Source organism: Anthonomus grandis, chromosome 2 (assembly GCF_022605725.1).
Source record: "Anthonomus grandis grandis chromosome 2, icAntGran1.3, whole genome shotgun sequence".
Classification (NCBI taxonomy): Eukaryota; Metazoa; Arthropoda; class Insecta; order Coleoptera; family Curculionidae; genus Anthonomus; species Anthonomus grandis.
Genome location: NC_065547.1, coordinates 39,758,041 through 39,784,321, shown reverse-complemented (window position 1 = coordinate 39,784,321; position 26,281 = coordinate 39,758,041). Strand labels below are relative to the sequence as shown.

Below are 26,281 nucleotides of genomic sequence, written 5' to 3'. Positions count from 1 at the left end.
AAAATGTAGGTCTTTTGAAAATAAACGTTTAATTTTTTTTTGGTTGGTTATTTGTCATGTGTTTCATTTTTATTTACTTTCAGACCAATACAAAAACATTATTTATTGATAATATTTCAAAAATATTTAGTTTATATTCGAAACATGTTTGTTTTTTTATTGGGGTATGCTATACCCCAGCTTACCAATCTTGTGACAATTACCAACCTTACCAACGGAGGGTTAAAATCATTCAGCTTCTACGTTCAAAGGGTATCGCATGTGTGAGTTATAAAGATATTTGTGGCATTGAAAGTTTAAAGAGTAGGTGTTTAAGTAGTCTTAATCAGACTATGAATACTTTAAATATATCGGTTTTATTATAAATTTGAGCAAAATGTCAAATTGGTTCTCTTTGGTTCCTTCTAATATATGTAGATATTTAGGCTTTGTATTTAATAGTACAAATATGTCGATACAATTAACTGAGGTTTTAACTACATATGAGCTTTTAAATTTGTGTACCAAACTGAGGTGCTCACGAACCCCTTATAGAAACTCTCTATCCCGATTGGAAAAAATGAATATTGCTGATCATTTGTTACAATTCAACTCGAAAGGATCTGAAATTTGTTTCTATTCTTTATTTTCTATTCCTTTTTAGGGTATCTGTCGTTCAAAAGTCTGCAAATGTGGGATGAGATGTGAGCTTACAGATCGTGATCAGAATCCATCTGCTTAAACAATAATTTAATTTAATATAGGAATTCAAGGAAAAGTAAAACCTAAATAGTATATATTAATAATATTTATTCTAACAAATGTAAGGGACAATTAATATGGCAACCCACTTATTATAATATCATCTAAGAATAAAAACCTATCCAAAATCTATTCGGCTAAAAACAGTTCATCTTCGGGTATTTTCGCGAAAATACTATTGGCTCCGCTTTCGTGTAACCTGGAGAGAATTTCCTCAAAACCACCCTTAACATCTTTAAATATTTCCAAAGAATTTTCATTGACAGTTTTTCCTAATTCTGCGGAAATCTTTTCATTTCCCGGGATGATGTTGGGAAAATCGAAGTGGCAACTCTCCACGCTCATGTCCATTTTATAATTTTTTAGGCGCATGTGTTGCTTTCCTTTTTTGGTAAAGTGTTCGCATTCGGCTGAGTGTTTATTGGAAATGCCCTCTTAAAGAAAGAAAATATGGTTTAATTTATACTATCCATATAGCTGAGTTCAAAGGATTGAGGACCTATATTACAGCATTTAAAGATATAAATATTTGTACTTACGCATTGTAACATTACAGCGTCCGTAACCATTAATAGGAAACAATAGAACTTGTCCAGTTAATTTATAGTCGGCATCCATTCGGGTGCCTGGGCTGTAGACTATCATCTCCCATTTGCAGGTTTTGCCATCATCTTTTAGGCTAAAATTTCATTAAATTACCTTCTGTGCTTAAATTAGATAAAATTTGGTTCACGCTATATCCTATTTAATGATATCTAATTTTTCTATGACATGTGGAAAGCGCCGCTTTAGTTTACTCACATTACGATTATAGGTCCACGATTGGTCGCCTATTTTTAAAATCAAATTAATTCAAATGGTTATTTATACATCGCACAAATATAATACTTGTAAAAGTCATTATGAATAACACTGTAAGCATTAATGTTATGAAAAATGCAACTAATAGGTTACATTTTTTGTAAATTTAAAGGCTCGCTGAACAGTTAGAGAACATTAAAATCCAAATGTTCTTCAAAAGAGTAAAAAGAATTCGTACTCAGGTACAATGTTAGGATGGTGTTCTAATAGTGTAAATTTGAATGGGTTGTAAATTGGAAAATGTTATTATTGAAACTATTGTACACGCTGCCAATATATTACTTGTTCTCCTTCATTCGCAAGCGGCTATACCCCACGATATATCTGAAGGCCCGTGGAAGGTTCGCGAATCATCCAGAACCATGGTCTAGCTAGTATATGAAAACATTCGCCGCCAGAGGGCAGTTTAAGTGGGAATATTAGCGCGACTTTTAGAGCGACGTAAGTACTAAATAGATTTCGTGTAAATAAATTTTTCTTATAGTCGTAAGTGATTCTTTTTAGCGTGTACGTGTAAAATACATCAGTTGACTAATTGATGTTACATTGGTAAAAATACATAATAGTGAACTGAAATTAATTAGGACCATTTATATGTGAAAATGGCTAAGCTAGTGAAGTGAAAAGGGTGCTGGAGGAAAGGTATTGCAATACGACGGAAAAGAAATCGGACTTGCAAGAGCAGCTTTATAACGCATTATTTGGGGAAGGCGACTGTAAAAGTGAGTCGGTCATATCGTTTAAGAACTAATAAGTTTATTAAGGAGAATCCTGTCCATATTCTGGAAGTTCTTTAGGGCACAAGAAGGGGTCAAAAAAGTTCTTAATTATCCAGAAAATTCCTATTTATTGGCTACCAGTTTCGTGACTTCTATATGTCACATCATCAGGCCAAGGAAATTATAAAACGAGCTTTGTCAACATCATAAAATTAAAACACATAGAAACACAATGGACATTTATATTAGTGTACGTGGACAACACAAATATAATAAAAACTTTTTAAAAATTTCGTCCATATTAATATAAACAAATAAAAACCCAAGATCAACACTGTACTATACACGTATAGTACAGTGTTATATACTTGTGCCCTAACTAATAAGTTGCTAGAAAATTTTGCAAAGATTGAAAAAAGCAAGAAGGCTTGAAAAAGAAATTATAAGAAAAATCCGCCAGCCTGGACGCTAAATTGTTGGAAAATTCTGCAAAGAAGTAATTAAAACAATAAAATCGAAAAAATCTTCTTCGCTAGGAGAGCATTAATAGAGAACAGCATCCGGAAAGTTCAAAACGGAATCGCAACATTGGTCGAGAATACTTTCGATGAGCTGCTTCAGCAGTGGGTATAAGAACGAAGTGCGTCAATACGAAATCTGTTGGGGTGATGCACCTCAAACCGTTTAAATTTAATGGTATTTCATTATGCAATATTCATCAGCACTGAAGTGGCTGTAAAAGCAAAGGTTGCTTATCCAGTGAGAACGCGACTGCCCTGACGTTAGCTTTGAGAGGAGATACTGCGGCCGTTCTTCAATGAATGGCTCCCAAATGGCAAGAAGCTTACGACCACCTGATGTGGCATATTTACCATCCTTAGTTAAAAAATTGATGCCAGAAGTCAGGAGAGTCGTTACAAGAATCTGAAACTGAGAACGTGAAAACGTATATGATTTTACTGGAAATCGTAGAACGTGTGGCGATTTAAGTGTTCCTGAATGGTAAAATGAGGAGGTACTTACTACTAGCATATCCACCTAAGCTATCAGGTGCACTAACACCGACGCTTAAAGTCGAAGCTACCAAGACGCATACGAACAAGAGTCAGAGAGTCGAGTCTGGCAATCGATTACAGAAAAGGACATATTTGAGAAATCAATCAAGCAGATCATTAGGGAAGTTTACAGAGGATTGCAGCATATCATCGTAGCAGCTAGCACCAGAAATTGGAGGTTTTTGTCTTTGACCAGAAGGCGCTAGTTCCAATCTCGCCACTGCAAGAATTTTCTGCGAGGAGAAATATGTTCAGTTGTTAAGAACCACCATTATCGATGATATTTGTCAAAATGGGAATTTTATAACAGAACCCAACCCAACCCAATCCATGTAAGGGTAAAAGGGGTAATAGGACATAGGATATTTCTTAGTTGGACGACCGCGACTCACTTTTTTCAACTTTCACGGATTTTAACCCGATTGATTTATTTTTCACATATTTTTACTACTTAGGTTTTCATAACGGCTTAATAAGTACGGATTTCATCAAAAGGATCGGTGTCTAGGAAAAATCCATTGGGAACTTAAGTGCTTAGGATATCAGCTTTTACCATCTATTAATACACATGTTAATATGATCCCTAATAACTCCCATAAAATTGTAAACCTATTAAAAATTAATTCATTTTAATTTGATCAGGAAAAAAAGTTGTTGGGTTCTTTCCTAAAAAATAATTGTAATCAACTTGTTTAGGGTAATTAGGCCATGTTTCGGGTGTAAACGATATTTTGATCTAATATTAAAAGGCTTTTAACGTTGCGTTGTTTTAAATTTGTAATTCGATATTGGCAATTAAAGGGAATTTAACTTAATTGGTCTGTGAAAAAGATCAAACGACGAGAGGTAACAAATTATGAATATATCATGTTGGATGAGGACAAACGATATAGATATTTAGAGGTTGAAAAAAGACAAATCTTGAAATATTAGCTATACATTAAACAAAGTGATACTGATACAAAATACACGTGATTTCTTGCTTATTGTTTCATAATCTTGGATTCAATAGAGAGCAAATAGACAGCTTTAAAAGTTAAAACGTAAATTATGTATTAGACCGACTCATTAGGCTCCATTGCATAATTTTTTTCTCTTTTAATAAAAATTTCAACTTAACGGAATTAAAGAATTAAACTAATTTAAGAATTTGTTATAAATGCCTCTTATCATATAATTATACATAAAAAGTAATTTTTTCATACCTAAACTGTTTTACTTCAGCGTTGGTCATTCCGTGTAAATAAATCTTTTCATAATGCTGGTTCAGCTTGACAGACTTGCCTGGGTCAGCTTCTATTTCTAATTTTTCCAGATAAAATGGTTGTAGCTTGGGAAAACCTAATTCTTTATTTCCTATAAACGTATATAATGGTTATTTATATTATTTTTACATAACACTCATACTAACCGTTTTTAAAAAATTGCAACGCCTGTACTATGCTCTTTGACATACATTCCGAATCACTTTTCTTGCATTTGGTTATTTCTGGGGCTAAAAAAAACATAATTTAAAAAAAGCATTCATTTATTTAAATGATGCCGTGTAACCCAATGTTAATTAAACTTTAATTTTGTATAATTAAACTCGGTAATTGTTTGAACGTCTAAAAGTAATTATTGTTTTATAAATTTTGATAAGGTTTACTTAATATGTTTTTTAATTGATTGATCAAAATTATATAGAAATCGATCAGGGGAAACGATCATTATGTATAGAGAGGTATTTAAAGGTGAAATATGACCACCCCGCACGCGTGCATTTAATAGAATTGTAATTGGCACATTCAACATTTTTATCTCGCAACTTCTCTAAATTTCTTGGCGTCTTTGTAAAATGTCTCTTTAGGACAATCCCAGAAATTAAAGTAATTTGGAGACACATCTGGAAATCGAGGCTATTTAATATCGCCAGTCTTATTAATAAGACGGTTATAGGATAAGCATTTGTTGAAAATAGACCGATCACAGGTCTAAAATGGCAGGAAGAACTTGATTTTGCAGCACTTAAAGGTATTCTTGGACGTTTAAAGTATCAGCAATAAAAAATCACCCTATAATATGGTCGCCCAAAATATCAGCCTAATGCAATTTTTGAGGACACTGAGTATAAAATTAAAAACTTCCGTGCTCATTTTCCCGAGATCAATACCAAACAACGGAAGGATTGTGTTTCCCAAGTAATGAAAAAAAAGATTCATCTATAAAGAGAATACTTCGTAAAAAATTTTAATTTTCGTTTCCATCATTGTTTCATACAATTCCATTCTTCGCCAATGGTCTTTGGGAAATACCTCGTGAGTTTGGGAATATTTGAAACATTTGTACCCATGTCTTTTCCAAATACTAGTAACAGTTTTATACTTCATCCCTATTTCCTTTCGAACATTTCTACTTATTCTTGTTGAATCTACTTCTGGGGATCTACAAACCATTTTTTCCACTCCCTCTTGCTCCTCGACCTTTTCGCCTTTCAATAGAAGGTTCTTTCAATTTATCTTGAATACAACAGAATGTCTTAAAATTCAAAACCAAATTTGAAATTGTTTTTTTGCAATGGATCGGTTTCAAATGGAATTAGAAGCAAATCCCTACTTCGTAGTTCCGAACAGCGTCCATAGAACCAATCATTAATTTGAACTCTTCAAGAAATCAGATGATTGAAGGTGGCCGTTCGACGAGAGGTAGCGACGTTGCCATTATTATGAACAATGCGTAATCTTTAATGCCCCAACCTGTATACTGAAAGTTTACTGTGGTTAAAAATTGTAAATTTTTATTATTTCCGACCATCTAGTAAAATTTTCCATTAATATTTAAATAAACTTGACAAAATTCGATCTAGATCACAAAAAAGTATTTTAAAAAAAATATATATATAAGGCAACTTTTACGACAACGGGGTTGCCATTTAAGCTTATCCAGTTAATATGGCTGGGCATAAAAAACAAATCACAACTATGATAGTCGTAAAGAAGGTATTATTATTATTATTTTTCGCAGAATGTATTGAGAAGGAACAATAATTTCAAAGGGGAATACACCCCATATTAATTATCCCTGTAATCAAGTTGTGAAATATCCAGGACCTAATCAGTTACCATGCTTTCTGACTTAAAATCGACACTATACATATATGTCAAGGAACTCAGAAAAGCTTTCTAACTAGATATACAGTGCTTTCATTTTAAAACAAACCTCCCTAGTGACTTTTTATTATCCGACTTAAAAACAGGAGGTGTATTGGCAAATGAGGTGCAATTAAATGGCTTGCACGGCCCCCAGACTTATCGCCATTAAGTAATCTTTATAAAACACCACCGGAAAATATTGATGCTTCAAAAGATCGAATTTCTCGTGAATCTCGAATGAAGACACCTTCGCCAACGTTGGTGAGGAATTTTAAAATAGGGTTTTAATTTTGTCTTGTCAATAACGGCGAACATTTTAAGCGTTTAATAAAATAAATTCTTTGAACTGAATAAACTGTTTTATTTTAACCCACTTTTTACACGCTAGTTGCTTATAGGTCTAACTATAACGATTTTTTTTACGCCGTTGTGCAGCAGATTATACCGGGATGTGCATCGCAAACCTGGCCTTAGAAAATCCCATATAAATTATGATACTTTCAAATACTGGGTCCCCTATGTATATATTACAGAAAAATTGTATTAGAATTAGAAAGGTGCGAGTAAGATAAGCCATTATACCAAATTTCATTAATTTAATAATTAATTTTATAATACTATCAAACAACAAACATACAAGAAAGCAAAACAAAATCAATAAAAAAGTATTAAAAATAAATACAAAATATTTTTTTAAACTAATGCATTAGATTTCCTTAATCAATTGCTCAAACAATCCTCCATTTACCATTAAACAATATCCTAATCGGCTGTAAGATCCGGTTCTTACATTACTAAGCTGATATGCAGTAAATCATCAAATCTTTATAAATAAAACTTTTAGTATGACCTCACAGAAAAAATTAGTAAAATATCCATTATTACCACGTATTTTTGCTTGTACCTTAACCGATTTAATTGGTATGGATCACGAACATACATATATACCTAGACTGCTAATGCATATGGCCACGATACCCAAAAATGACATTGCCTGGTGGGCGCCATTTTTATAGTGGTTGTGTCCTTTTGATGTTGGTCACTCTGAACATTTTCAGTGTTGCCAACAAAAAATATATTAAATAACGGTAATGAAGTTGACGATGCTGACGTTTGACGTGTGAGTTAGCGGATTGCCTAGTGTTCAAACATCAATTGAACCATTTTTATTTCTTTCCTTTTAAAAGGTTTTGTGCCTTATCGTTATTTCAAGTGTGTCGCACATGTTCGACTTTCTCACCTGGCTCTCTTGAAAATATCAAAATTTTTGGGAACAGATAAAGGCACGCAACCCTTGGGTGGCAAATATACCTACTTTTTAAGAGGTTTGACAAAAATGTAAAATAACATAAAAGCACTCTCTTTACGACTCTCTCTCAGTTTAGATCTCCGAACTTAATAATTCTTCTCTCCAACTCTCGTCAAGCAAAGCTCATTAATTTCTCTCTCTTGAAATTAGTCTCTTTTATTTGTATATCCTATTTATAATCAAAGATAATCATAGGTGTTGTTACAGTTTAAGGCATTGTACATAGGCTGTTGAATAATCTAGAATATATATTAATTAAAATATATAAAGTCAACAGGCCTTTTCTTTTCCTTCACTGACCTATGGAATTTACCCTGGAGGAAAGAAAGATTTTCTCCGTCGATGTTTATGGTGTGCCGAGTCATATCAAAACACCTAGTTTTTGGCGATTTGTAAACGGTGCTTGGGTATATCGTCTACAACAGGCGATATAGCTTTCTCCTTATTTAATACGTGGATAATGTATCACCATCCTTATTTAAACACTGTTTCTCAAAACCGAAGTATTTTGAATTGTCTGTCTGTGTTTATGAAAGAAATAAATTATAGATTTGTTTATTTCTATATAAACCCTTGCTAATTACAAACCCTCATAAAATCATCTATATTTTGATTTTTATAGATGGTTGTACCTATTAATGTGGAAACACTGTACATAGAAGAAAAGTAAAAGTCGTAATAGTAAAAATAGAAAGAAAAACAAAAGTATTTTTAACTGAATTTGTTAAGTAAATACAAGCAAAAATTTAAATGAAGATCATCATTTCCATGGTATTAGGATTTATAAGATATAAAATATCTTGAATTCTTAACTAAATATAACTTTCTATTTTGTATTTGTAAATATAACCTCTCAAAAACTTTAATTATTTTGTTTCCCTACAATTGGCACAACTGAAATTTGTCAGAGTGGCCAACATCTAAAGGACACAATCACGCAAAATGGCGGCTCCCTAGTAGTGGTCATTTACTTTTCTTTGAATTGGCAGTCCAGGTATATTTATTAAGTTCGTGAGACCAACGCTTGGACAAGCTAATGGTGGGTATTCCTATTTGACATATCCAGTTGAGGTTAGGTGAACATAAGGAGATAATTGACAAAACTTTATTAAATGAACAATTAAACTTGTTTTTTTAAAGAAAGCTATTAACGACTGTTTGTTCAAATCAAGGTATAATAAAAAAATTACAAGATATAATTAAAAGATAGCAATTCAACATCCATTTTCCTATAAATAATTAGTCTTTTAAATGGTTAATAAGGACAATTTCGATTGGAAATATTCGGCATAAATATAACTTCGATCAACCACTATAGCTCAATATTTATTCACGGAGGGACCACGTACCTACCAAAGATTTAAGAGGTGAAAACCAAAAAATTATGACTTTAAATATTTGCGAATTATAGCAGAGTACCTAGCAGAATATTTAGAAAATGATATGTTCAGCAATTTGAATATTTCTAAAACATTTTATTAAAACATTCGCTGAATGTCACATGCACTACCACTGTTGACCATTTTATGTTAGGATCAAAATGTATACTTATATTTATATGCTTTATTTTTAACCTAATAATGTCTATAGAGGAAATTCTGTACGACTGGAATATTGCTATATTATATATATAATATTGCTATTATATAATATCTGAAAAATGTTTCGTATCAGTCTCTGTTTAACCATATCAACAGTATCATATCCGTCGATCAACATGGATTCTTTAGTGGGCGATCTTATGTTACACATACAGTGTGGTGACTTTAACTGGAATAAATTCAGTTAAAACTAATCAAAATTTATCTCGCAAAATTCCTAAGACCCGTCGATTTTTGTTTATTTTTTTTTCACATTTCAAGATAGTTTTTGTATTTTTTCACCTACAAGGGGAAAAAAGACAAAAAAAATACAGGGGGGGTCCAAATTAACCCCAACTTTTTTTTTCAAATGGAAAGCCACTTTTTTTAAACTCTCATTGAAAAGAGCCCTTTTTCTTGATTAAATTGCCCTATTTACTTTTGTGATTATCTAAAGGAGAAATACGAAAAAATAAATCAAAACCATTAAATTATTAAAAGTTGCGTTTAATGTATAGGATGCTCAAAATGAGCAACATTTACTTGTTGGCAAAGCCCAAGACGATAATAAAATTCGTTTCTGACATTTTCTAACACTTCTGGAGATATTTGTCGGATTTCTTGCCTAATACGTTCTTTGAGTTCGTCTAGGTTTCCTGGTATGCTCATATAAATTTGACTTTTCAAATGTCCCCACAGAAAAAAATCAAGTGGGGTGAGATCGGAAGAACGTGCCGGCCACTCGATTGCACCCCTTCTACCAATCCATCTGTTTGGAAAATTGTCATCTAAATACTGGCGTACATTACGGGCATAATGTGGGGGAGCACCATCTTGTTGCATCCAGATTCTTTCATCATACAAATCTGGATCGAACTGACTCGGATATAAGATGCGTAACTGGAATAAGCGCAGTATAAGCACGACTGGAACTAGTTCATGTTCAAGAAATTCTAGATATATTTCCCCAGTTAAAGTATCATTGAAGAATATGGGCCCTATAACTTGCCTGCCAATTATGCCAGCCCAAACATTAGTTTTCTGGGGATATTGTGTATTAGTTTCCCTTACCCAGTGTGGGTTCTCGTCAGACCAGTAGCGACAGTTCTGCTTATTAACATGGCCATTTAGGGTGAATGTAGCCTCATCAGAAAAAAGGATCCACTCCGAAGATATGCAATTTTCGTCAATGGCGTTCATCATTAATTCACAGAACTGAACTCTGCGATCTCGTTTATTTGCACTTTTTAAAATTTTTAGCACAGATTTATGATGAATAGAATTTTCGCGAGCTACTCTTCTGGCTACAGTTACCGGATTTTCTTCCATCGCTAACAATACATTTAATTGGGTGTTTTCATCGATTTTAGAAGACCTTTGTCTTGAAACATCCCTCAAATCTGCTTTCGATTTTACTAACCGTACCTTGGTTAATAGGTGGCAAATCTGGATATTTCTGCCTGAATAAGTGGACAACCTCTAGCTGAGTACGACTTCTGTCCCCATAACCAATCATCATTAAGATTTCAATCTTGTGGGATTCGGATAAATAAGGCATTTTTTCAATATAAGTTAAGTTATTTAAAAACTGGTTGAAATTCACTTTAACAGTGACACTACAACAATGTCAGGAAATGTCTCGATACCAATTTAATTGGACTCCCCCTGTAGGTGAAAAAATACAAAAACTATCTTGAAATGTGAAAAAAAATAAACAAAAATCGACGGGTCTCACGAATTTTGCGAGATAAAATTTCAGTTAAAGTCGCCACACTGTATATTTATGTCTATTAATCAAATATTGTTATTTATGTTACAAATTTATCCTGTATGTTTGGTCGTGTATGTGTATCAAGTAATGATCATAAGCAGATCCATGTCGTTTATACTTTCTTTCAAAAATCCTTTGATCTGATAGACCCTAATATATTGCTGAATAAGTAAAGTCAGTATGGTCAATTCTAATTAGCAATTTTTCGACCGGACTGCAATTTGCAACGCAACGTTGCATTGTTACCTTGTCTTAACCGTCGAGACAACCCCGTTTTACAACAATTTGAAAGAGATTTTTTTGGTTGTCTCAACGTTACGCATTGACTACCCGTTAACTTTTTAAACGCTTTTGCAACGTTTTTAGAGTTACTGATTTTTGGACGGATGGACGCCATAGCGATAGAACAATTAATTACTTTTTTAACAATAAACTAATAGATCAAGCAGCTACCCCAAAAATACAACCTTTTTAATCCATCTTTTGACCAGTCGTTCTTAATATTTGTTTTGTATGTAGTTTAATATAATGAATTATGCGCGTAAAATACCAGTTTTGAAAGATTTACAATAACTTAATTTAAAATTTGCGTTTAAAATTTACTTAATTTATAAACGCAACATAGTTTACTGTGAAAAGATGTTATTTTAGCCCTAAATACACACGCGCCCTGAATTTATAGCGGATTTCGAAAAAAAAATATGTAATTTTTTTTATTGGTTACATAAGAAACCCGCTATTGTTGTCCCTGGTTGGCCTGAAGCAAAAGGAAGAACGGATGGACCTAACCTAAAATTTCAATAATTCAATTATTGTCTGCAGTTTGTTGCGCGTATGCAGCACGTTTTTTTACAAAGCTATATAAATCCTAAAAAATAAAACTTTCTAAAATTTACCATTGTTTTCAAACTGGTTAGTCTCTTGTGTAAAGAAAGGCTATAAAGTAGGATATAGGAACCATGAAGGAAACCATTTACTAAAAGTATTTTAAACTTTAAATCTGTAAAATTTACTTTAAACCGTTTCACTGCTATCTTCCGCCACTTCTATTAATCCTACATAATCCATATCAACTTCAGGTAAGCTAGTTGTAGGCATTTTTGCTTCCATTGTCTTTATATCTCTTCATTTTTTAAAGCAAAACGAAAATAATAAATCCCAATAATTCCAAACAAAAAAATGAATTATAAAAATAAAAATATAAATTAATTAGGTTATGTTGAATTGAATATTTTTTCTTCCTCTTATTCTCTCTACCTTTGTTTTTTATCTTTTTCATAAAACTCTTAACATGTCAAAAAGCTCTCTCTACAGCGAAACATGCTTAACACAGACGATCAGGCAATGTAATACCCATTTGCTAACGATGAGGTAACATTGTTCTTACTGGGTTTTTGATTCGAAAAATTGTACACGTCTGCGTTCACGTTGTTTTAAGTATAAATTACTATTGCTACCATCTATAGTAAAAAAATACGTTGTAAAAACAGCAGAGTTTTACAACAGTTGCGATACAGGTGCAGTACGTCGAAGTTTGGTCGAACGTCGTTGCAAAACCAACTAAATTTTGCACTGAAAACAAAGTTGCAACTAGTGAAAATAAGAGTAATCTCAACTTAGGTGACTGCAAATTGTTACTTGGGATTCTACATTCAACCTCACTTAAATATCAGATTGAGATGTACTGATGACTTCAAGCTAAATTATAATATCAGTAGTATTAAAGATAAAACTTTTTGATCGTGTGCTGAAACCGGACTAAATACTGCTGCTAAGCGTAATGTAGTTATTAATTACAGATCAAAGTTCCCCATTACCAACAATTATTTCATTGACGATATCTGTTGATCAAATTACTGATGGGGTAACCTTCAATTTGGTATACGACTAATTGCTATGACTGTCGACTCTGCATTTACCTCATATTCGCAATAGGTTCGCTTTTAAGTTTTACTCTAGAATTTACATTTAAAGTGCTGTTTTGTTGTCTTGTCAGATCAATATGGAAGTATGGTTGCATCATATGGCTGATCAATGTGACTTTATCAGTGTCATATTGATCCAGTTGAATCCATTCAGCGCAAGTTTTCAAAGCATCTGGCTTACAAATTTGATCAGGCCCACTGTTGAGCCACCGTTGAAATATCTTCTCTATAAAATTTGTATATGGGCTACTTAATGGTTTAATGGAAATCCCTCTTATACTTTTCTTTATATCTTTTTTGGTCCCTAGATTAAATACTCATTAATCGCTTTTTTATATATACCTAATGTTTAATCATATTTATCGTTTGTGCGATATAAATAGTTCCTCGTTTCATGTCATCGGTGATGCCTTGATTGGTTTATACTTTCTGGACTAGTATGGCAGTTTTATTGTTTAGATAATTATATCTTTTTTTCCTGTTTTTCTGGCTTAAATTATTCTTTATTTAATTAATACTTAATTTTTCTTATTTTATTAAACATCTTCTTGTCTATTGCCAAGAAAGGCTTAATATTTTGTGCATAAAATAACATTTAAGTAGAAGCCTATCATCAAATATATATTAACATTTTAAACTTAAGCACAACGTATATACAGTATCGGACAAAAATAGAGCGACGATACAGTTTTTTCTTTTATTAAAAAAGCAAAAACGCAAGAAGAATTAAAACTCAATAAAACAAATACACTCATTAATAAACATATATTTATTACATAACATACCAAAATTCTTCCGTATAAACAAGATCATAAAAAGAAAAAGAAAAGTTAAATATTTCTATACGACAAGAATTAAGCGATCTTCGCTTACAATAAAAATAAAAGAAAACATTATCAGATTGCGCCCTTAATATTTAGTCTACAAGCCTTTATTTGCGATTACCTGGCGGCACCTTTGAGGCATGGAAGAAATTAAATTATCAATTATATCTTGATCAATATTTTTCCATATATTTTTAATTTCTTCAAAAATGTACTCTTTGTTTTTATAGGTTTTACTTCTAAGTTGCCTATCCACAATTTCCCACAGGTTTTCGATCGGGTTAAGATCGGGAGATTGGGCTGGCCATTTAAGAATGGCTATTTTATTTTCATTAAACCATTCTTTTATACATTTTGCTGTATGTTTTGGATCATTGTCGTGTTGGAAAACAAAACGTAGTGGCATATTCTATTCCGCATAAGGTAGCATGACATTTTCAAGTATATATTTATACTTAAACCTATCCATAATGCCCTCAATTTGGTAAATTGGTCCCATTTCATAGCCAAAAAAACAACCCCACACTGACACGTTGCCACCTCCATGTTTTACAGTACCTTGAACATAATTTGGGTCAAGTCTTTTACCTGCAATACGACGAACATATTGAACACCATCGCTTTTATACAAATGAAACTTTGACTCATCACTAAAAAGTACTTTTTTCCATTGCTCTGGTGTCCAGTGAGCGCATGTTGTTCTGCAAACAGAATACGTGCTTTAATATTCTTCTTACTAAGAAGCGGTTTTTTGGCAGGTTTGCATGCTTTTAAGCCTGCTTCAACTAGTCTGCGCTGTATCGTTCGAGATAAAACATTAGAGCCCCCAGCTTTAGCCAGAATATGCTTTGCTGACAGAAAAGGATTTGCCTGGGAGATCCTTTTAATTTTTCTTTCTGGTCTGTTTTCGGTTAACTACTTTTCCTCTAATTCGATAGTTCTGAATGGTCCTCGACACAACAGATTTTGAAACCCTTAGTTCTTGTTTTATTACGTATTGTGGTGTTCCTATCTTATACGATGACATAATTCTTTCTTTAAGATCAATAGAAAAACTTTTACCACAATGCATTTTTAAACAAAATATAGATTTGATACCGACCAAAACCGATGTTTATCTACTAATGGTACATAGAGAAAGTAAGAAGGGAAACCTTCTTACTTCTTACTGAAAGAACCCTTCTTACTTTCTCTATGTAATGGTATGACCAATATCGATCAAGTCGCTTTATTTTCGTCCATGAAAAAATGCATCAAAACATACAACAAATTACTAATCTCTTGCTATTCATCACAAGAGGCAAAGAATGTTTAAATACGATTAACAAAGGTATGTACTGATACTACAAAATTGTTCCTAATTATACGAGGTACAGTCACAAAGTTTTTTAGGAATATTATAGCGTCGCTTAATTTTTGTCCGATACTGTATATCTTTATGAATTCTTTTAAATAAAAATTAATTATTTAACTCATACCATAAAACTCAATTATTTATTCAAAGAAAAATCACCTTTTTAAAATTTGGCACACATTCTTCATTCTGCTTTTTAATATCGGTTTATTTACTTAATTCTTTAAACTTGATATTATTTTATTAATTTTTTAATCAATAAATTTAAAAAAATAAGGTATTAAAGAACATAGAATAAAATTAAAAAAGCCATTTAAAAAAATTAATTAAAACTATTATTTCAGTTTTTTGCTTAATACCTGATTAAATTAAAGTTAATTTTTAATTGAAGTAGATACCAAAATAAATAATATTAAATTTATTCAAAGTTATTTAAATAATATTAATTTTAAAGACTCGAATTTTTTAAAAATTGATATGAAATATTTTTTAAATTATTTAATTTGTGATATAATTTTATTATAATTTTTTTATATAATTTTATCCTAAAAATTTACAAATTTGATGTAATTTTATTATTAGTGATTAAATGATTGTGTGAAAAGTTTCTTTTTAATTTTTTTTTATATTGCAAACTTTTCATAAGTATATTTTTAAAATTTCATTAATATGTAGATCACCCGAATCTTAAGTTCTGTAAAATAATAAAGAGCATAATCCATAAGTAAAATATTCCTGGAATGATGATATGGATATACTAAACTTTCTATGAACATATGCTTATTCCTATAAGATTTCTGGTACATAAGGAATAAACTTTAGAAATAAAGTATTACAAAATTATTATAAAGAGGAGATTGCACAGGAAACATATTCTCAATTATAATAATAAATATTTCAGTTTTTTCAGAGATTTGCCATAGATGTAAAATCTTCTTCGTATCAAAAAAAATAATAAAAAATGATTTAATAATTTAACGAAATAATTAATTATATACATATTGAAATTAAGTTCCCCTCTTCATTATTTTATTTTAAAGTAATGAAATAAGAGAAAATTTTGAAGGTAACTTAGCAAAAACAATATAACAATGAAAAAGTAAAGCATTTAATTTATTTTTAAAATTTAAATATATTTTTTTTATTCGCAAATTTTAAAAGTTTTTAAAATTTTTAATTTGTTAGGATTTGTGTTAATTTAATAAAAAAAAATAAAATTAAAAAAAAAAATTTAACACTTTTTTTTTTTTAAAAAATTGAAAATATTTATTTAAAAAAATTGAATTATATAAATTTTTTAATTCGAACTAAAATACACAGATACAAAGAAAAAATTAATGGAAAAATAGAATAAATTTTTAAATATTGTAAACTTTTGTGATTTTACCAATAAAAAAAACTTAAACGAAATAGAAATTTAGTTAAAAATCATTAACGAAACACTAAAATTCATTGAAGATTTTCTAAGAAGTTTAGATCGAACATTTCAGAAATTTCATATATATTTTGATGATATGTTTCCGCGATATGTGAAGTTATACTTGATTATCCTATACTTGAAGATAGGAAAATTATTAAATTAATTAAGTTGGTGAAAATATGTTTTTTCAAGACAAACAAGTGAAACACCAATCAATAGCAAATCATTTTATAAAATTTAAAGGTTATATGCTATATTGATTTCAAGCCAAAATAAATGAGCTATTTTACCATAAAACCTTTCGTCGCATAACATTAATTAATATTTATTATAATACATATCACATTTTTCGATAAAATTCAATAATCTCCTCAGGCACCCAATATAAAACTAAAAACTTTTATGATTTTACTTTTATATAATTATTTATTCCACTCTAACATTTATGATTTTTATTTTCCTTATTAATACGGCTTAAATCAGCACTTACGTAGTTGTACGGCACCAATAAATACCCCAGAACCCAACAAAAGGACGCATATGAATTTGCAGTACATCTTGACACTGAAACTGACTGAACTATACTAAAAACCTAATTTGCTCTATTGAAAAACCATGATGGTATTAAATCGAAAATGAGCGTGTACCAATTAAAAAAAATTAGCTATTAAACTATTGATGGTATAATTGACATAATTTCTTTTTGTTGGGCTCAAGTTTATTCACGTAAAAATATTTTTGTTTTAATTTCAAAAGCGTTTTGTTAATGAATTATCCAAAAAAACTATTTTTTATATCTTGAGTACGCCACTGGTCGTCATTTAAATGACTTTTCAAAAAGTGGTTTTGCATTATTAAGAAGGCTAACAACAAATAATGGTTTTTATTGATAGTTTGGGTAATTAGAGGTGTAATTAAAGGTGCTTTACAACTGTTATAAATGATTCAAAGTTATTCGACAGATATTTATTTTGATTAATTATTAAATTATAAAAATATATAAATTGTTTGTATATTTTTATAATTTAATTGTAATTGTAACAAACCTCCTTTTATTGATAACGACAGATTACATACAGATTCACCTTACTCATTTGACTGTCTATGGTTAATTTAAACTGATTAAAGTGTCATGAACCGTAATACCCATGAACCCATGATACGAAGACCACATGATCTAAACTGCTTAGAAATTTCTACATTATTTTTGTCGGTGGATACCAATAATTTCTATAGAACACTCATATTCAAAGCAAGCAAGTACACAGAGTCTATAAAATTTATACTACCAAGATTTACGATAAAATAAACTCAATTGAGGCCCTCTAATAAGATAAGCTTCTTAAAACTGGACCATGAGTTTAGATAAAAATATTTAACTAAACTCTCGTATTTACATTTTCATAACAATATATTTGGGTTTTTAGTTATTTTGTTTATTTTCTTAAACCTTCACATTGAAATTATTATTTTCACAGACTTCAAGACTATCGATGGACGGCTTGTTGATTCATGAGCTTAACATTTGAATGAATGAACCCCTAATCCTATTATCTTCGTACTCTTAGACCCACAATTTTATAAAGACGTTCCTGTTCAATTGTCGCGTTTATGCCCATTGAGTTTGGTGGTTTCTCCTAACCCAAGCTCGTATTTCTCTGTTGTTAAGGTCTTCCAGCTTCTTCCATACCAGCTGCAATGTAAATGATCTATTAAAAATGATAGAAAATTATCTTATTCTATTCTATTCTATTCCTTTGATCTTGTCAATAAGGATTCTAGGTCATAAGCCTGATTTGAATTGGTCTATGTCATACGTATCTAACCTCTCACATCAGAATAGTGTACCATGAAGTGTTTAGTGCTTAAAAATCAAATCTTATTAATTTAAAATCTCACCTTGTGTAATTTAATTATGACTCTATCACAAAAATACCAAAACCTGCAAATTTTAGTCTTTTTTAAAACGTTCACGATAATTATCTGTATAACATTTTTAAATAAGGACCAGGAAATCCGCAGTCTAAACAAAAAAGGTATTTTAATGGTACTTTTTATTTCCAAGCAAAATAACTGTTTTTCTAAATAAATCTTTGACATTTTCGTGGGTCATTATTGACGACAATACGATTTTTGCCTGTTTATTATCAACTAAGTATTTAATTATTTGAATTTTCGTAACTGTGTTTCTAAAGTTTTGTTCAAACCATTTCTAAACAAACATTTCATATAAAAGTAAGGACGAACTTGTTGACATGATTTCTTAAGTGAATGTGAAAAGAATTTCCTTTTAGTCTCTCGAATGTATGGGGCGCGTTATCCTGATAGGATATATTCAAATGAAAAATCTTTAAGAAGATTATTAGCAAGATTCATGGAGACAGGGAATGTCTGTTACCCAAAGTAGAAAGAATAAGGTCCGTTACTAACCAGGAGCAAGAGTTGGATGTGTTATTAACGGTAATCGAAGGTGCTCACCTTCAAGCAAGCAAGCATCGGAAGAGCAGCTGGAATAAGTGAAAGATTAATGCAACCAATTTTAAAAAAGGAACTATTTTCGATACTACATTCATGAATATTTGATAGGGATATACAACAGCACTTTTTGATAAGGATATATTATAAAACCGCCTTAAAGTTTGTACTTGGAGTAGAAATAAATTACAAAACGACTCCATGTTTTATAAGGTCCTATTTACAGATGAGCCATTTCATAAAAATGAATCAGTAAATAGACATAACTTTTACTAGAATTGTAATTACTGGAAACCGAATGTAGTTTCAACAGGATGGAGCTCCTGCACGTTTTTCTCAAAATGTCACTGAACATTTGAATGCGACCTTTGAAAGAAAATGGATTGGAAGGAATGGGCCCATTAATTGGCCAGCCAGATCGCCTGATTTAACAAAATTTAATTTTTTTTATGGGGTTTAATAAAAAAATTGCTTATAGAAATCCACCTACAATGGCAGTAGACATAAAGCAGAGAATACGAGATGATTTTGCTCAAGTAACTCCACGAATGTTACACGATGTAGAAATAAGTTTTCAGGAGCATATTAATTTATCTTAAAAAATATACAGGGTCTTCAATTTGAAAAAAGCGGAAAATAAAGCTTTGAAATTCGTAAATTTTGAATGATAAATACGAACATAAGTCCGATAGTACATGATAGTACATGATAGAAAGAAATCATTTAAGTCAAAGTAATCCTCCATTCAGTTAAGATAATTAAATAATGTAATGATTTTTTATATATTCCAGTCAAACCGCGCATGACAAAGTAGGCATATGTAGCCCATATACTAAGTAGCCTAAGGTGGGCTCAAAAATTACATAAAAAGAATGGCACTCCATTAAAAAAATACCCCTTATATCGCCACACTCTTTTGACGCACATTGTATATTTCAAAATATTCTCCAGACATGCGCTGTCACGTCGCAAAAAAATTTTAAGAGGTTAGAAAATGTGAACCCTTTTATTAGGCTTTATAGAAAACCGACGCAGTATTGCAGGACCCTGGTATAACGTATAATTGATAGTGCTGAGTGGAGAGCTCATTCCGCTCCTTTTGTCCAATATGAGTCTGATTATTAAATAATGAGACTGTGGTGCCCTAGAGGAGTGAGGAAAAAACTAGTACTGCGTTGGGTAGCTAGACATCTTTATCTATAGGAATCTTTATTCACGTCGTATTCTTTTCGTCACTATTATAGTATTTAGTAACAATAATAATAATAGGCCTTTATTTTTAACTCAGCGAAGTTCAGCATAGCTGTTATTAACCGAGCATAGATTTAAAATACATAAGATTAAATTTACATATACTGGCAACTTAAGGTACTAACTAGGCAATGATACTTTTGTAATTATAAAGGTATACAGAAGGTACCACAAGCGTAGGAATGACATTTTATAAAATCACTAAAAAATTTTGACATTCTATGGGGAAGGTACCTATATTGCTTTTACCAACTAACAATTTAAACTTGGCTAAGTAAATGTTGCTTATATTTTTTTCTTAAATGTCAAAAATTGTAGGTCATACAGTTTGCGAAGAATATCAGTGTTGGCTAACTTAGGTAACAAATAGAAAAACGAACGTTGGAAAAGTTTTGTGTCTATGCCTAGGAACATCAAATAAATTATTAAAGCGCGTGTCTCTGTTATGAACAGTATTTCTTTTATTAAGTTTATCAAACAGATAACCTGGACAGGAACTATCAAGTAACCGTTTTGCTAGCCAACTCAGATGAAGCCCCTGATGATAGCATATTTTCTACCAACCAAGTTCCCAATATCTTGGAGTAATATGCTCTCGTACACTTACCCCAAAAATGAACCGTACATAGGCATTTTGTATTTTTTGAAGCCGGTATTTTTAATTTATATTAAGATAAGGCTAATAAACTGTGTGATTATAATTGCAGTGTGATAAAACAAGCGACTTCGTTAGCTTCATTTTCAGGTTTGTGTTAATAATTTTCCTACTCTTGTACAAATTTTTCAATGCACAGAACGGTTTTTGGACCACCTTCACAACCTGACTTTCAAACTTTAGGCTGTCATCAACAATAATACCTAACTTTTTGTATTTATCTACATTTGGTAATGGTATATTATTTAAAGCAATTATAACATTATCCTTAACCCAGTCCTTGTTAGGCCCAAAAAACGTAATTGCCGAATTACTAGGATTTAATTTTGATCCATTGTTAGTAAGCAAGAATATATGGAATTTAAATCGTTATTAAATTTTTCTATAGCTGCAGGTAGTTGTTCTTTGTCAAAACTGGTATATAATTAAGTGTCGTCAGCATATTGGTGTACACAAGATGTTTTAATTGCTTTTCCAATATCTTTAATACACAGAATAAACAATAAAGGACCAAGAATGGAGCCTTGTGGGACTCCTCTATCCAAAAAAAATTATGATATGTTTGTTACGTTATTTTTATTTCTGTAAATTGTAAAGGGCTTTTTCATCCCTTCTTTGCTTGTGCTTACTAGGAAAAACGATTTTATAATCGAGAGAATAGTCCTATTTGTCAATGTATTTTTTTCCTTGTAATTTTTATTGACCTATAAAATTGTAAATTTTGACAAATAAACCATTTTGATTTGATTTGATTTGTTATCAATTTCAACGACTTGAAACCGATTGCTCAAGTAACTCTTAAAAAACCACATAGTGGCATCTAAACACAAGTAAGACAACATTGCACATAACATATCAATGGTGTCAAATGCTTTGCTGTAATCCAAGAGAACCAAAGCCGTGGTTTTACCAATACCTCGCACATAAATGATAATTTGTATAGTGGCGGTTTGAAACGAACGTGTTTTTTTGTCGTGGTAAAATGGCATGTTGACCAAAAACACGAGCAATATATCAATCCTAAGTTTCTTGTTAAATTGAGAAGACTCCGACTGAGTGGTATAAGTTGTTGTAAGAGGCCTAGAGAGATGACCTGTCAGTATTTTAACTCCGAAAACAGTGACCGAAATCAACCAAATTGTACGTGCAGATCGTCGAATGAGCATCCAGATGATTACCGAGTTTGTAAACGCCTGTAAACAAATAGTTACGACAACTTTACACGAGGAATTGCACCTGACAAAAGTCTATGCAAAGTTGTTGCCAAAAAACCTGATCCTGACCAAAAGCTCCAAGCGGCATTCGATGCATTGGAAGACACCTGAAATTACCCAGAATCAAATAAGCAAAGACGTCTAAATTAAAATTTAAGGCAATGTTGATCATTTCATTCGTGATGACTGAATGGATTCCAGAGGATCAAACTTACTATTTGTTAGTCTTTGTGAGACTTGCAACTTTGCGAGAATAATTTTGGAAGAAACGGCTCGAGTTGTGGAAAAACAACTCGTGGATTTTGCGCAAAGATAACGTACCTGCCCGTATGTGAACCGGTATTTGGCCGATAAAAGCACTTTTATCACAAAGCAAGGACACAGAACACGAACTGTATTCGTCAGATTTGGCATCGTGCGATTTTTTCTTTGTTTCCGAATATGAAATCAGCTTTGAAAATGACCCTCGAGGGTTGAGTTGATGGAAGCGATAAAGCAAAAAACGGTAGAGCTCCTAAAGGCTCTTACTATACAAGAATTCCAGCATTGCTCCAGCATTTGATCAAAGGAAAAAACTGTATGGAAAGGTGTGTGGTGAGGGAAGGGGAGTATATTGAAGGAAAGCATTTGAATGAAGAATAATTTTTATAATAAAACCATTTTTCGTAACCAGCCTCGTTGTTTGCCGTTATTGTCGATGTATTCCTGAAATGTATAGAAACTTGCAGTATTGTCAAACCATCAGTGTGTCGCTAGTAACAAATTTGAATTTGATTTGACTACTATTAATGCCGTGCACGAATGTTTTTTACCAATTAAATCAAATGCTGCCGGTTATAACTCTTTATCAGTTCGTATGCTAGGGCACTGTATGCCTCAAGTATTACCACAAACTTGTCATATTGTAAATTTTTGTTTAGAAAAAGATGTATTTTCTACACTCTAGAAGATGACGCATATGCATCCAAGCAGACTGTGAAGTTCCTCAGGGAAAGTCATGCACTTCCTGGTCTGCAGTCGGGCTTTAGGGAATCCCGCGGTACCTTAACACCTTTATTAAAAGTAAAGGATGACATCAGCCGATCAATTGATGCAAAAGAAGTTGCATCATTGGTATTGCTAGACTGAGCTAAGGCTTTTAATACTGTGGATCAAAATCTGCTTTGTGCTAAATTAAAATTTACTGGAGTTAGTCACATCCCAACGTTTTTTGAAACTTATCTTTCTGAAAGAAAACAAAGTGTTGTTTTTAATAATAAATTATTAAGCGCTTCTCCTATTTGTACTGGTGTACCACAGGGCTTAATATTTGTTGTTTTTTATTTATATTTTTGTTCTCCAAGCTTAATTCGTCGTATAAGATTGTAACTTCTTTTTTTTCTTCACTTCACCATCACCATCTAAGTAAAGTTTATGAGAGCTCACCAACTAAAGCATCAACAATACTTTTCCTTACAATATTGAACATAAAAAAGTCTAATTCATACAAGAAAACAGTCAAATTTTTTGATTCTTTACTTGTACTTAGAGATCCTTAGAAGTACGGTTCTCGGAGCATTACTATTTATTATTTGCATAAATGGTATCTTTAACTTGAATGTATGTTGCATTATATTATTTTTCCCTTGATACTATACTTAATTTTTACAGCACATGTATTTGACGGTTTTCAAGAATAAATAACAAGCAAAAATGACCATATTCATTAAAGCCAGGTCTGCTATAGCATCCGATGTTCATTCTCTCCTTAGAACATTGAAAAATAAAAAGCTTTTTGTTAGGATTGATCACTACAGTTTGATGAATAAACTAAATTGCTATGGCTTTCTATCCAGGCTCATTATTTTTCTTCATTCGTATCTACTTGGTGGATTGCAGTTTGTCGAGTATGGGCGCTTTAGATCCAAATTCTTCAATGATATCTCGGGTATGACCTATTCTTTAACATAGACAATGAATGCTTATTTTTGCAATATTACATGGATTTCTTGGTGTGCTGATAACAGGCTGGGGTTTAATGCGATAAAGCATAATGCGGTCAATTATTCGAGATCGAGGATCCCCATTATTTATAACTACGCTATCAACAATATCTTCTTAAGCAGACTTAGTGAGGTTACTGATCTTGGTATCACCTTGGATTACAAATTTACCTTTACATCACATTTTAATAGTATTGAGATTTCAGCCATGAAGAAACTTAGATTTAGAATTAGAAACCCTCAGAGATTTACCGCGAGGTCTACGCCTAGACTGCTTTTTAGTTGCTTTGATAGTTCAAAATCAGAATATGGCTGTATCGTGTGAAATTCAATTTATCAGTGCCACATTGATTTGATTGAGTCTGTTTAGCGTAGGTTTGCTAAGTACTTAGCCTATAGACAAGTTTGTAAAGCAGATAACAATCGGATTATTACCTGTTGATAGGAAGGGTTGGTATCAGGCTGAAAAAAGTAGAAAAAACCATAGAGGTGTACAATTTCAGAAGACTAAGAAACAGAGCCCTCAACGATTTGGCAAAAAGTAAACTTTTCACAGACTAAGGAGCAGAAAAATAATGGAGATGTAGGAAATGACCTCAAAATGCTTCAAAATGAAGAAATCTTGGATGACGGACGAGATCTTCGAACTAATGGAAAGAAGCAGATTGTTTGAGAATAAAATAAGAGAACATATAAGGAGCAATAAGGGCAAAAATAAGAATAGCCAAAGAAAAGGAGAAACTGGAAAAATGTATGGATATTAAATATGAGAACTTTGATAATATGAGAATGGTATCACCCAATATTAAAAAACCAGACCCAATCTTAGAGGTAGTTATAGTTCAGACAGGCCTGAAAAATGCTAAAGATCAATAAGTCCCAACGTGATTCCTGCTGAAATATTAAAGTTGATTGAAGAGAAGCATCTAAAATGGCTTGCAAAAGTGTTTAATTTGTTACATTCCTTAAAAAGCATAATGCTAAGAAATGTGGCGAGCTCCGAACAATAAGCTTGATAAGCCACCTACTAAACATATTCCTGAAGGTAACTCACAGTACAATATTTAAATTATGTGAGGAATAAATATCTGATACCCAATTAGGCTTTAAAAATATAGTAGGGACTAAAGAGGCGCTATTATCGATCCAGGTAATGTTCCAGCCATGCAGGGATAGCAGCTGCCATGTATTCGCATATTTTGTAGAATATAAAAGCGTTTGGTCACACGAAAATGATGGAAGTTTTGTAAAAAGCCGGCCTAGATGGTAATGAGCTTAAAATCAGCAAAAATCTCTACTGAAATAAGATGGTTTATGTCAGGCTAGATAGAGAGACAACGAAAGAGATACAAATATTACGTGGTGTAAGGCAGAGATGCAATCATGATGGAACTCAATTATCAAGTACTCGAAATACGTCTCCAGAGAATGTTTGAAAAACATAAGACATGCAGACGATATCGTAATTTTTGCAGACAACCTTACCTCAAAATCAAAGTAATGATTTGGAAATAAACAAAACAAAGTTCATGATAATGAGACAAAACCAAAAAACCTGTGGTATTTTATTGGAAATTGGAACTCCTTTAGAAAAAGCCAACAAATACACATACTTGAGCATGAACATAATTGATAACTGGGACTATTCTGTGGAGATCAGACCGCGCATTCAAAAAGCCAGAACAGCATTTTGTTAAAATTCACCTATTGCGACGCTACGTGTTTTCGATTCTTTTTGATGGGGTCGAATCGTGGACGCTTACCTGAGGCCTCCTCCAAAAAACTTCAGGCATTTAAAATGTGTCTGTACCTTAAACAGAGAAAATAACCAATAGGGAAGTGCTGAGAAGGATGGGAAAAGAAAAAGTAGTCCTTAAGATAGTTATGATGCGGAAGGTACAATATCTTGGACACTTAATGCATTATAAGAGCCGATATGTGCTTTTGCAGAGGATCCTCTAAGTTATATGGAGCTAGAGGAGTGGGCAGAAGGAGAATATCGTACCTGAAAAAT

General features: G+C 31.9%; 1 protein-coding gene across 1 annotated transcript; it reads right to left on the bottom strand.

The window, feature by feature from the left end:
• Window positions 1-772: 772 nt before the first annotated feature.
• LOC126750424 (circadian clock-controlled protein daywake-like) lies at window positions 773-17,346 on the bottom strand. Its single transcript, XM_050460050.1, has 5 exons — window positions 17,181-17,346; window positions 4,788-4,871; window positions 4,582-4,732; window positions 1,281-1,420; window positions 773-1,175 (listed from the first exon to the last, which is right to left on the bottom strand). The coding sequence occupies exons 1-5, from the start codon at window positions 17,245-17,247 to the stop codon at window positions 871-873; spliced, it is 747 nt and encodes a 248-aa protein (XP_050316007.1). The 5' UTR covers window positions 17,248-17,346; the 3' UTR covers window positions 773-870.
• Window positions 17,347-26,281: the final 8,935 nt, after the last annotated feature.

Excerpts from the sequence above, each read along its gene's own strand:
- LOC126750424 (XM_050460050.1), bottom strand. The coding sequence starts at position 17,247 with ATGTACTGCAAATTCATATGCGTCCTTTTGTTGGGTTCTGGGGTATTT. Across the intron at positions 4,872-17,180 it reads TATTGGTGCCGTACAACTAC|CCCCAGAAATAACCAAATGC; the intron begins GTAAGTGCTGAT and ends TGTTTTTTTTAG. Across the intron at positions 1,421-4,581 it reads GCTGAAGTAAAACAGTTTAG|CCTAAAAGATGATGGCAAAA; the intron begins GTATGAAAAAAT and ends ATGAAATTTTAG.